The 11,347-nt window shown below is 43.4% G+C and overlaps 1 protein-coding gene across 2 annotated transcripts in view; it reads left to right on the forward strand.

Annotated features, from left to right (window-relative positions):
- The window catches only part of RPRD1B (regulation of nuclear pre-mRNA domain containing 1B), a 45,864-nt gene extending 34,763 nt beyond the window's left edge, over nucleotides 1-11,101 (forward strand). Inside the window, exons 7-8 of one of the 2 annotated variants that reach the window (XM_037877267.2) lie at nucleotides 6,683-6,744; nucleotides 8,323-11,101. In XM_037877267.2, the coding sequence (XP_037733195.1) occupies nucleotides 6,683-6,744; nucleotides 8,323-8,350 (90 nt within the window). In that variant the 3' untranslated portion in view covers nucleotides 8,351-11,101. The remainder of the gene's footprint in view (nucleotides 1-6,682; nucleotides 6,745-8,322) is intronic. The other variant, XM_037877266.2, reaches the window with a different exon arrangement.
- The last annotated feature ends 246 nt before the right edge of the window (nucleotides 11,102-11,347 follow it).

Here is an 11,347-nt window from a genome sequence, read left to right on the forward strand (position 1 = left end):
GTTTAATGGTGTTAGTGTGATTCTGGACTTGCTTTGCCACTGAGTTAGAATTTTAACTTTTTTATTCTGAAAGTGAACATTGATTAGGAAGGGCACTCACGATGCACGCTGCCAGTTTTTTCCAGCATCATCCTCAAAGCCCAGCTACAGCAAATATTGAGTCAGTTCTCATTACTTTGACCATAAAAGGCAAATAACATCCAAATGCTGTCAGTCTTAATGAACCCATCCTATGCAGCAGTGGCAGTCGGCTGTGTGCAAAGAGTGTAGATCGGGACCACAGAAAGTAGCAGCTTCTTTTAAGTACATTTCAAGAGTTGTGGGGTTTTTGGGATAGAAGGACTTTAGGCAGTAACCTTCAGGCTGTATTTTCAAACCATGCCTCAGCATGGGAGCTAATTTAAGACTATCATATTCTTCTTAAAAGCTTTTTCCAGAGTTCTCCACAGCAAGTTGCCTGTGCGGTTGCATTCAGAATAGCTAACACCACTATCCTTAGGAGGGTTTGTTGCCACTGCTTATGCTCATCTCTGAAGGGAGAAAACAGTCCCTTTTTGGGCTCCTCTTTCTCTTCTGCATGCTGAGGTCTCTGAATCTCTGGTGTCTCTCCAAATGGAACATTCTCCTTTTTGTTTATCTAACTTTTTTCAAGCACAGTTTGGACATTTTATTTGAAGTTAGTCACTGTTTTTAATAGATTTTATTTTTAAGGCTTGTTAATGATCCAGTATTGCCAAGGACCGGGTTTGGAAGTCTGTCAATATACACACAGTGTGCCCTGTAGTCCAGGCTAATGTGACTTGGGGTGACATTTTCCTGCGTGACATCCTGTTTGAAGTAGGACTGAGCATTCCAGCCACTGACTGGAGCAGGGAGTGTAGGCTCCTGAAGCTGGCTACAGGAGCTTTAACTTTAATATTGCGCTTAGGGGTAGACATTGAGGGTATGTTTACACTGCAGCTGGGAGCATGCCTCCCATCCTGGGTAAACAGACTCATGCTAGCTCTTCTTAAGCCAGTGTGTTAAAAATAGCAGTGTGGGTGGTGCAGTGCAAGCCTGTGCGACTCCCTCTGTCTGAACTTGGGTGGCTGCCCTTGCTGCAATGTTCACACTGCTATTTGAGGTGTGCTAGCTCAAGCAGAACTAGCATCTCTGTCTGTGCTCGGGTGCATGTTCCCACCTGCAATGTAGACCAACACTAAGGGGTCTTTTAACTAGGGTTAAAGGGATCACCCTGCCCTGACTGAGCACCATCCTCGCCTTGAAGGATTAATCAGTGAAGTGTTTACATACTCTCTTGAGACCCTAGCTTCAAGGCTGGTGTGGTCTGTTCTTCTGTTGTACCTGTCAGTTGCTTCAACCCTCCTAGCTGTTCCTGCTCCAGCAGTGGTTTCCAATCTTTCTTCTCCCCTGTTGCCATTTTCTGCATCCGCGCACTGTCTCCTTGGCACCAGAACAGAGCGTGGCTGTTCAGTAGAAAGTAGGTAATACAGTCTCTGTAGTGCAGTCAGCAACCAAATTGGGTGGTAGCTCTTTAACTGGAGGGATTTGATACACAGCACAATGTTTTGCCTGGCATCCTGAGGCACCTTCTTTCGCTTTCAATCATCTAGCAAAGCTTTTGGATACCTGGGTCTCTTTCTCAACCTGCTCTGGCTCAGTGTCTCTTTCTCATGGCTGAGATCGGTTTCTGAGCCCTCTTTGTAAGTTCTTCAGGGTAGGAACCGTTTTCTGTCTGTCTGTCCAGTGTCCAACACAGTGGGGTTCTGAGGTGCAGTAATGTTGGTTTGGGGGTAGATCACGCTCCCTGTAGCCTCCAGACAAAGAATGTTCTACGGATTGTACAGATGTGGTGGTTGGGGTGACCTGAATTATTTTGCCATTGATATGTGTTCAAAATCCAGTTCCTTTTCAGATGGGAACACTTGCCCCATGTGGCTGGGTGTTGGAGGGATATCTCAAAATAGTGCACACCTACAAATAAGGATAAACTTAAGAATAACGTTCTCCATCATATAGTTTAAATGTTTGAAGCTGTGCACCATATATTTGGGAACAAATAGCCCTTCAGCCCTTAGAAGAAACTCTATCTCAGTGTGCACACTTGTCTGCAGCACCAACATACAGGACAGATGCACATACCCACAAAAATGTTTGCAAAATGTGCTATTAATGTGGAAGTATGCTGTCATAAGACTTCAGGCATTCCAAAGATTTACAGGCCTGAGAATCTTTCTGGGAAGGGAGGAATGAGATTGTTTTGGTTTTCAGTTAATTGGAATAAGGTTTTCTTATCTCTCTCATTAATATTAAGGCATGCTCTTCCTGTTCCCTCTTGCTTAGTCCTGCATCTGAAAGACTGGGGAGGGGCTATGCTCTTCCCAACTGGGCAAAAGTAGTTTGCACGCTTGGATTTAGTTCTATCTTGCATGCACACGTCTTCATTTCTTACGAGTAGTTAACTTCATCCCTTGGTCCTCACATGGAATTTGCAACCCCTCTGTATAATCATACCGTTCGGTTTTGCTAGCCTCTTGCCCATTTTTATTTCTTTCCTGCCTGTTGAGTGTGTGGCAAGCTTTCTTGTTGCCCTCCCCTGTCTGTGTTTGGTGGACCTCCGCATTCTTGAGAGAGCGCAGCCTTTTCCTCCCTCTTTTCTAGCTTGGCATCCGTCATTGTCTGGCTGATTCATGTACTACAACTTTAAGACTGCAGCTTCTTTGCAGAAAGCCATCTGTAGATGCAGCAGTATCCACCTCCTATCTGTGAGCATATACAGTTCAATAAGCCCCTTTGCTCTCTGTATTCTAGGTATATGAGAACTTATGCTCTGTCCTCTTCTTACTGCATGTTAACAATTAACTTGTCGTGCTTAAGCAGAGCACAGCACTCAGCTTGCCGTAACTCTGGGTGGATGATACAACATATACTCCTGGGGGAATTCTGTGCCACTGTGCAATGCAGAGTTTTGCAGAAATTAATGTGCACACAGAATTTCCTTTTTTTCCCCCCCTCCCCCTACAGAAATGGGCTGAAGAGCTGTTGGCTGACACAAGGGGCCACTGGACCCAGTAGAGCCCAGCTCACAAATAGAAGACAAGGCTGGGGGGGAAGAGAGGGAGGGAATTGGAGGGTTCCCAGCAGCTGCAGTTCCCAGCATGCCCTGAAGGAAGGAGATGGCGGTGTGCAAGAAACTCTATGCAAGCCTGGCACTCAGCATCAGGCAATGTCTCCCTCTGTATCCCTGGCTTCGGGGGGTAGGGGATGTGAGTGTCTGGGCTATGTGGAGCCATGGCTGGACTCTAGGGGGAAGGGGGTGTGAGTGTCTGGGACTGGAGGGTAGCCTCTGGGGATAGCGGGTGGGAGTGTCTGGCCCCCCAGTTGGGCTTGGGGGGGCGGGCATAGAGACAGGAACTGGGTTGTCATACACTCTACTCCAGGGGAGTGTTTTTGTGTGTCTGTATTACAGACATACTTGCTGACAGGTATTTTGAAATAAATTACCAAAATAATTGAAACTGGCATGATTATATACTGTTTGACAAAATTTGCAGAATTTTAAAATATTGTGTGCAGAACTTATAATTTTTGGCTCAGAATTCCCCCAGGACTAAACATACAGTAAACCTTGGAATTTCTTTTGGGATTGTATTTGCTGAGACTTAAGGAGGAGATGGGAGGAGAACTCTTTTGGTTGCGCTACAACTCCCTTTTTTCTGTGTTGGTTTTCGTATTCTACTGGAGAAATGCAATAACATCTAGAACCATGAATATATTGATAAATCTGTCCTTAGAGCTGTGTTGCCTCTTTCACTTTTTGTTCCCATCTCTTATTCTCTTATTTCATGCCTTTAACTTCATACCATGTTCTCATTTTTCTCTTCCTCTGTTGTTATGCATTCAGTGTCTCCCCCCGCCCTTTGCCTCACTTTCCCCATATGAAGTCCCTTCCCCACATTGTCCACTTTTTCCACCTCCTTCCTTCCCAATCTCTCTGCTCTTTCTAACAGCCTTGGCCACCAATTGTAGCTGCTCACATGCTGGCCTAGTTCAGGGCACTAGTTCAGTACAGGGTCTTCAGTGGATCAATTTCTCAGCTTCCTTGGCTGCTTATGATCCTGTGTGGACTCATAGGCTATGGTTCTAAAGTCCTTCAGCACCTTTCCCACTTGGCACTCTTGCAGGGTCTCTTGTTTTCCCTGTGAACTGCTCTTGTTTTCACATAGACTATGCGCACAGCCAGCGGCAGTGAGCCTCCCGGCCTGAACTGATAGCCTTTGGAGTGCGAGCCCCGCTAACCAAAGATGTCTGTGTAGACAGGACTTGGAAGTGGCAGCTTGGGCTCTGAAGCCTCGGGAGAAGGGTGGGCTTCAGAGCCTGAGCCACAACTCCAAAGTGCTGTCCACACAGCTATTTTTTAGAGTGCTAGTGTGAGCCCCGCTAGCCCAGATCTGTTGACCTGGGCTGGGAGGCTCATTTCTGTGGATGGTTTAGACATACCCTTAAGGTATGTCTTCGCTGCCCGCCGGATCAAAGTCTAGATGCGATAAATTGACACCCCCCGCCCCCCCCGAGTGCTCTCCCGTCAACTCCTGTACCCCAGTGCCGCGAGAGGTGCAGGCAGAGTCGACGGGGGTGCGGCAGCAGTCGACTCACCGCGGTGGAGACCCCACATTAAGTTGATTTAAGTACATCGACTTCAGCTACGTTATTCACCTAGCTGAAGTCGCGTAACTTAAATCGATTTCCCTCCCTCCCCACCAGTGTAGACCAGGGCTTTGAGAGCAAGACGTAGCTCAGGAGGTAACTGAAAGGTCCTTGGTATTCACCAGTACATCTGGATGGCATAATGAGTCCTGGGATTGCAGAAGCATTTCTCAAAAACTGACAATTGGGGATGTTGAACGCATTCTTATTTCTGTCCTTTGCCTCCCACCAACCCCTCCGCCCCCCATAAATTGAAAAGTGCATTTCCTCCTGGCCTCTGTGGTTCTTTACCTTCTTAAGCGGCACACAAACAGTTTATGAGCCACCAGAGCCTCATTTGTATTCCATCCTTCCAATCTATTATCCTGTGTGTGTACATGTAGATGTTTGATATGATGATCTGTTACTGCCTTAGCCTGGTGAATCTGCATAGATTTGAAATAGGGTGTTAAAGGAAATCCATATTTGTGTGTCTACTGGAAATTTACAGTATACATTTATACACCCACTTCAAGTGTAGGAATATTTTGCATTATTGCAATCAGTTCTGTTCTCACTATTCCAGTACAAAGCAATAAACCGATAAGAATGTAAACCCATCATTCATGGTCATGTGGGAAATATTTTGCTTTACTTTGATATTTGGGGAAGGTGGGGAGAGTTTTCCATCATTAATCTGAATCCAGTTCCCCATTTAGTCCTTATAAAGTTGTAAACTCTTCAGAAAGCTGATTCACCATTAAATGCCCAGTTTGTCTTGCTCTTCAAAGAGAGGATTCTGTAGTAAACAGTTCTACTCTTACTACTAATTAAACAAGAAATCAGAAGTAAATTAGTATTGCAGTTGACTATATGGAAACCTGTTTGGCATTCGAGGTTTTTTAACTCAGCCACATGGTTTCTCATAGATTTATACCACATTTCAGAGATGACTTGAAAAATACAGGATAAGCAGTTGGGTAGAGACACTTGAATATGGTTTAAAAGTATGACATTCTATGGGGATGGATCTCAATGAAATGATTTAGTATTTATCATATTGGACTATTAGATATCTTAATGCTATTAACCTATTGTATGTAGGCAAAGTGCTCTGATGGGAATCATGTTACAAAGTTAATGTGTTCAATCTTAACTGAGCTTTTGAATTGGATAGTTTACTTGTATTTGGGTGTGAACGTGTTAGTCTGCTTTTGACAGTCTCTAAAAGTCATTACTAGACAGGATAATGTGATGCATGATGATAGGTGGTTTCCTGGGCTTTTGGGCTTCTGACCAACCCTTTCTTCTCCCCACCACCCCCCAGACTTCCCACAATGAAGAGTCGGCCTTATTTCAGGTTATCTTCAGGCTGTGGAATTCAAGGATGACTTCCCTTGGAGCTCTAAAATATTCACTTACTGGGCTTCTGAGTTAACAGTCCTGGCTTCCTAGCTCTTGGAAGGAATCTTTTCAGATTCTCTCTTCAGTATCTGTTCCTTCTACATACAGCCTTTCTTCTGTTGCTTTTGCACATTTCTGAAGTTAACAGAGACTATGCTGGTGGTTTCAGTCTCTGACCCTCTGATTTTCACTCACATTTTGTGATTATGTGCATAATTGAGTCACTGCTAATATAATATATATATAATATAATGCGCCCAATATAATGCTACAGCTGTTATGGTTAATAATCAGCACTTATCCATAACATATTAGCCAACTAATAACAGACTGGCTAGTAGTAATGATTTCTCTTTATCCTTGGCTACTTTTATAGCTCACAAGGGAGTATCTACATAGATTGTTCATAATGTCATTCTTTAAATGTATGTGGAGTAAAGACTATTGTAGTACTGTGCGCTGGGAAGTGATGGGCTTGCCTCTCACATGCATATATAATATGCTTTGTAGGGATTGATCTCATTTACCTCTAGGAGGAGACACTATTGACCTTCAGCAAATAACTAGTTGTTAATAATTTTAATCCCTTCAGTTGTACCTGAGGAGGGACATGCTTTCTGTAAACCTACCATCATACTACAGCATGTTAAAAAGGTAACTGGACCAGACTTACACATAAAAATCATGCAGCAGATGGTAAAATTTCAGAGCCATAATTTCTATTTGGGAGCTTATTACCCCTCTTACCAGTAATAGCAGTCACAGGCCTAGGGGGTCTGTTACTTCATGACTGCACTCCAGAGTGGCTGAACCCCTGTACTGCCTCTGTCTTCCAGAAAGATGGCAAACACGCACACAAGGCTAGATGGAGCAGGAACTGCTGTGTCAGTATAGGAGGCAAATGTAGGAAATTTCCTACAAGGTCTTGAGCCTTGTGGAAGCCACAAAACCAACATAGGTCTGTTTGACCAACCAGGGGAAAGGATAAAAATCTGAAGGGAAATCCAGATTCTCAGTTTGAATTTTTAGATGAAGTTTGAAGAAAGTGTCTTCTGTGGTGACATCTGTAGCAGCTGATGAGAACCCTATTAGTTGTCAGTGAGAAATAATTTCCCTGCCATTGCAGGGGCCTTGAGCACTGGTGCACCTCAGTTCCTCCTGTTCTCCGCCTGTGACACGCAATAGTCTAGTCTCCTGTGGGTCTCATTTCCATGGTTGGGTTTAGGGTGGTGGTGGCCTCTGATATGCAGGAGGTCAGATTAGAAGATATAATGGTGTCTTCTGGCCTTAAACTCTAACTCTGTGACATAATTGACAGAGGCACTAGGGGACTCTACCCCACACCTCAACAGGAGGAGGAGAATGAATGGCTCTGGAATGCTAAAGCGTGTGGCATTCCTGCCAGTCACATGCTGGGAACATGGACCCAGGTGATGGGGAACTACTAGACTTTGTAATTATTGTTGAGATAAGGTGGGTGAGGCAATATCCATTATTGGACCAACTTCTGTTGGTGAGAGAGACCAGCTTTTGAACCACACAGAGCTCTTTGGGTCTGGCAAAAGGTCCTCTGAGCATCACAGCTAAATACAAGTGGGAACAGATTGTTTAGCATAAGTAGCTAGCACTGTATTCTAAGGGACCATTCAAGGTAGAGTGGCCTGTTAACACCTCTGCAGTCATAGGACAAAAAGGCAGTTAATCTGTTACAGATTTTTGTAGTAACCCACAGGGCCGGCTCCAGGCACCAGCTTTCCAGGCAGGTGCTTGAGGCGGCATTCAGAGCGGGGGCGGCCATTTGGCGGCAGCTCCGCCGCTCTTCCGGGCGGGGCGGCAATTCGGCGGCAGCGGCAATTCGGCAGCGACTGCTTGGGTGGGGCAGCAAAACTGGTCGAGCCGCCCCTGGTAACCCATAAATCTAGTGATTACCTCACCGACCTTGTCTCTCTCATATCCTGGGACTGACCATGGTTACAACAACACTGCTATGCATCCGATGAAGTGAGCTGTAGCTCACGAAAGCTCATGCTCAAATAAACTGGTTAGTCTCTAAGGTGCCACAAGTACTCCTTTTCTTTTTAACAACACTGTAATTATTATTCTCAGAGTTAGTAATCAATCTTCTCCAGGAAACCCGTCCTAGAAAACTCTCATAATACACACTGATCACGTGTTTTTAAAAAAAAAAAAAAAATCTGTTTCTAATCTTATTCCCTTGTCTCTTCCCCTCAGGAGTATAAACAGAAGCTTGCTCGGGTAACCCAGGTCCGCAAGGAGTTGAAATCTCACATCCAGAGCCTTCCAGATCTCTCCCTGCTGCCCAACGTTACAGGAGGCTTGGCACCTTTGCCATCTGCTGGTGATCTGTTTTCAACTGACTAGGACTGATGGTGCCCGTATTTACTAATTCCCCTTAGTACCAGCAGAAGTAAGAAAAGTCTTGTGTTGACTGGAAATACAGTCTTCCAATGATCTACCATAGGAATGAACATACAGACCCTACTTTCAGCCTACCAGCTGCACATGCGCACTCTCTGTGTACAGTGTCTCACGTTGAGGGGACGATGGAGAGTGTGTATGTCCATGTTCTGAAGGGAGTGGGTATAGAGTCCATATATATTTTGAAAAGAAACTTTTCTCACCTTTTCTGTACTCAGATTAGTTTCCGTTTGCTCTTAGCACTTGTTACTCCCACAGAAGTCGTAAGAATCATGTACATATACCTTGAAAGTTTTCAAAGAAATGTTGTGTTTTTTCTCTCTCTAAAAGTGTCTGATTATTTCTGAATCTGTTTTGTCTGTGTTAGTTGGGTTTCTGACGTTCAAATCTATAAGCAGTAGAGCGGCTAGTGTGCTTTATGGGGGCGTATGCATGTGTGTACTGTACCATACTGGGATCAGGGGGCATGTCCAAAGACCAACCGTACAGTTAACCTTTTGTTAAATCTGTAGTTGCGGTTACTGTTGTAGGAATGACCTCAAGGTGGTTCCTATTTGGTATGGTGCATATGTGTATATACACTGAGACTCGCACTTTGGGCAATAGAAATTAACAGCTTGTTTTTGTGACTTAGGGATAACTTCATAACTTACACTCTGCTGAGCAATGCAGAACTGGTTATTAGACATGAGTAGAAGTGAATTTTATTCTAACTCCCTTGTATTATATTTATACCACATTTTCCCTCTGTATTATATAAGCGTAAATCTACAGAAGTTTAACTAGCCAAGAGGTTGGATTGGTGGAATAAAACTAGTGATATCTCAGATAGGTACTGTGTAACTTTCTTTGTGAACTTGAGAATGGCTATATTGGAAATCTTGTTCTATGAATTTTGTCTCCTTAGGTTAAATAAGTGAATTTATTTGATGGACTGAAGTTAAATGTGGTATAAATATTTTATTTATATATGTTGATACGCTATACAGACCTGTGTGTGTATATGTATACACACATCCTGTATGCCATACATCAATATACATGTGCATGTATATATTGGGAGGATGTATGTAATTTCGTATCACACATTAATGAGTCGATTTTTTCCAGTAAAAATCGAAAAACAAATTTAAGAAAATACTAAGTCTAATTCCATTGTCATGCTAGCTAATGGTATAACTACCATGGATATAGTTAGGTTTAAATTTGTGTATTAGTTTTAGCAAGCAGGCCTGCCTGCTCATTGCAGACCATTCCAATCTGGCCATTTTGTTTTAATTTAAATACTTCTTGCTAAGGGATGTCATCACTAGCAACGTTAAAGTGCTGCGACAGCTGTGTAGTCGCGGCACCAGCGCTGGGAGAGAGCTCACCCGGTGCTATAAAAAACCCACCTCCGCAAGGGGAATAGCTCCCAGCGCCGGTGCACTGTCTACACTGCCACGTTATAGCGCTGAAACCTGCAGCGCTCTGGGGTGTTTTGTCACACCCCTGAGCAAGAAAGTTGCAGCGCTGTAATGTGGCAGTGTAGACCAGACCTAAGACTTCACAAGCTGCTGGAAACACTTAATCGGATAATATTATAGGTTCTGTAATACAGAGGTTGAAATCCGTAAGGCAGAGTGACGTGCTTTGTTTGTGCCTCACTGTGGTCTTAAGCTGCTCTTTTCAAAGACCTGAGAGGAAACCTATAGAAATATGAAGCTTGTTCTGTGTGCTCATTAACTTATTTTACAGAGAATTTAATGGCTAATTCAGCATTCAGTGAAACTGAATAAACTAGCATTTCTGGTCATTTAGTTTGTGAAAAGTTCATGCACTTCATTCTGGCCCTTTATTCTTGCCTCCTTACTGCCCAGCTGTGGAGTCTGTTTTTCCCCTTGTTGTAGAGGAGAATTCCTGGGGGCAGAACTGCACTCTTCCATGAATTGACATGATTGGAGAGCCCTTTATCTGAGTGTGTGTTTGGACCATAAAGTGTTGTACACTCTCTCTGCTTTTGCCAAAAAACAAAAGAGAACCCCAAACTCTTAAACACAAACCAAAAGATGCATCTCTATCCTGTCCCAGCTCAGTGGAGTTAACCCCAGGCTGTATTTTATTTAAACAGTAACTGTTCTTGACCAGTGATTGACTGCATAACCATTACAGGACAGAAATGAAGCAAAACTATCCTAGAAATTATGTAGACTAATGAGTGTTGGCATCTCAAACTGCTATTTTGGGCGGATTTTCTGTGAGAAAGTTGTATGTTTGTTTTTTAAATTGAAATGCTTTGATTTTTCCAAAAAATGTGTGTTTTACTTTATTTTGCATAATTTAAATAGTCTTGTGGTTTTTATTGAGTGGGGGAGGGCAAAGGATGCCTGGTGAACTGGGTACAGCTTCCTCCAACAGTTTCCCCAAAGTCTCTTTAAAAAAACAAAAAAACAAAACAAAAAAAAGCTTAAATCTGTATATGAATTGATCTAGGAATTAATTTAGAAGTATAGGCTGCCATTTTGGCAGCAGTATATTCTGAAATGTCTCATAGATATCTATTTTTGAATAAAGAGGGTGTTGTTGAATGGTATTGGGTTTATTTCATTCAGAGCTTCCATTTTGCACTTGCACACCCCAGGTTTTGCTTTGTTTAAAGCAGTGAGATCAATGTGCAGTGGCTACTAGAGAATTCCCATTTCGAGGAGTTCTGCAGCTGTGAAGTATCATTTGAACTTGGCAAATTGACAGTTGCCCTTTAACTGCTTACAGGCCACACTTGTGTATGGTTGTCTTAGATCATCACCACACCAAAGACCCTCTACTTCAATGGACTAAC

Source organism: Chelonia mydas, chromosome 13, assembly GCF_015237465.2.
Source record: "Chelonia mydas isolate rCheMyd1 chromosome 13, rCheMyd1.pri.v2, whole genome shotgun sequence".
Taxonomy (NCBI): domain Eukaryota; kingdom Metazoa; phylum Chordata; order Testudines; family Cheloniidae; genus Chelonia; species Chelonia mydas.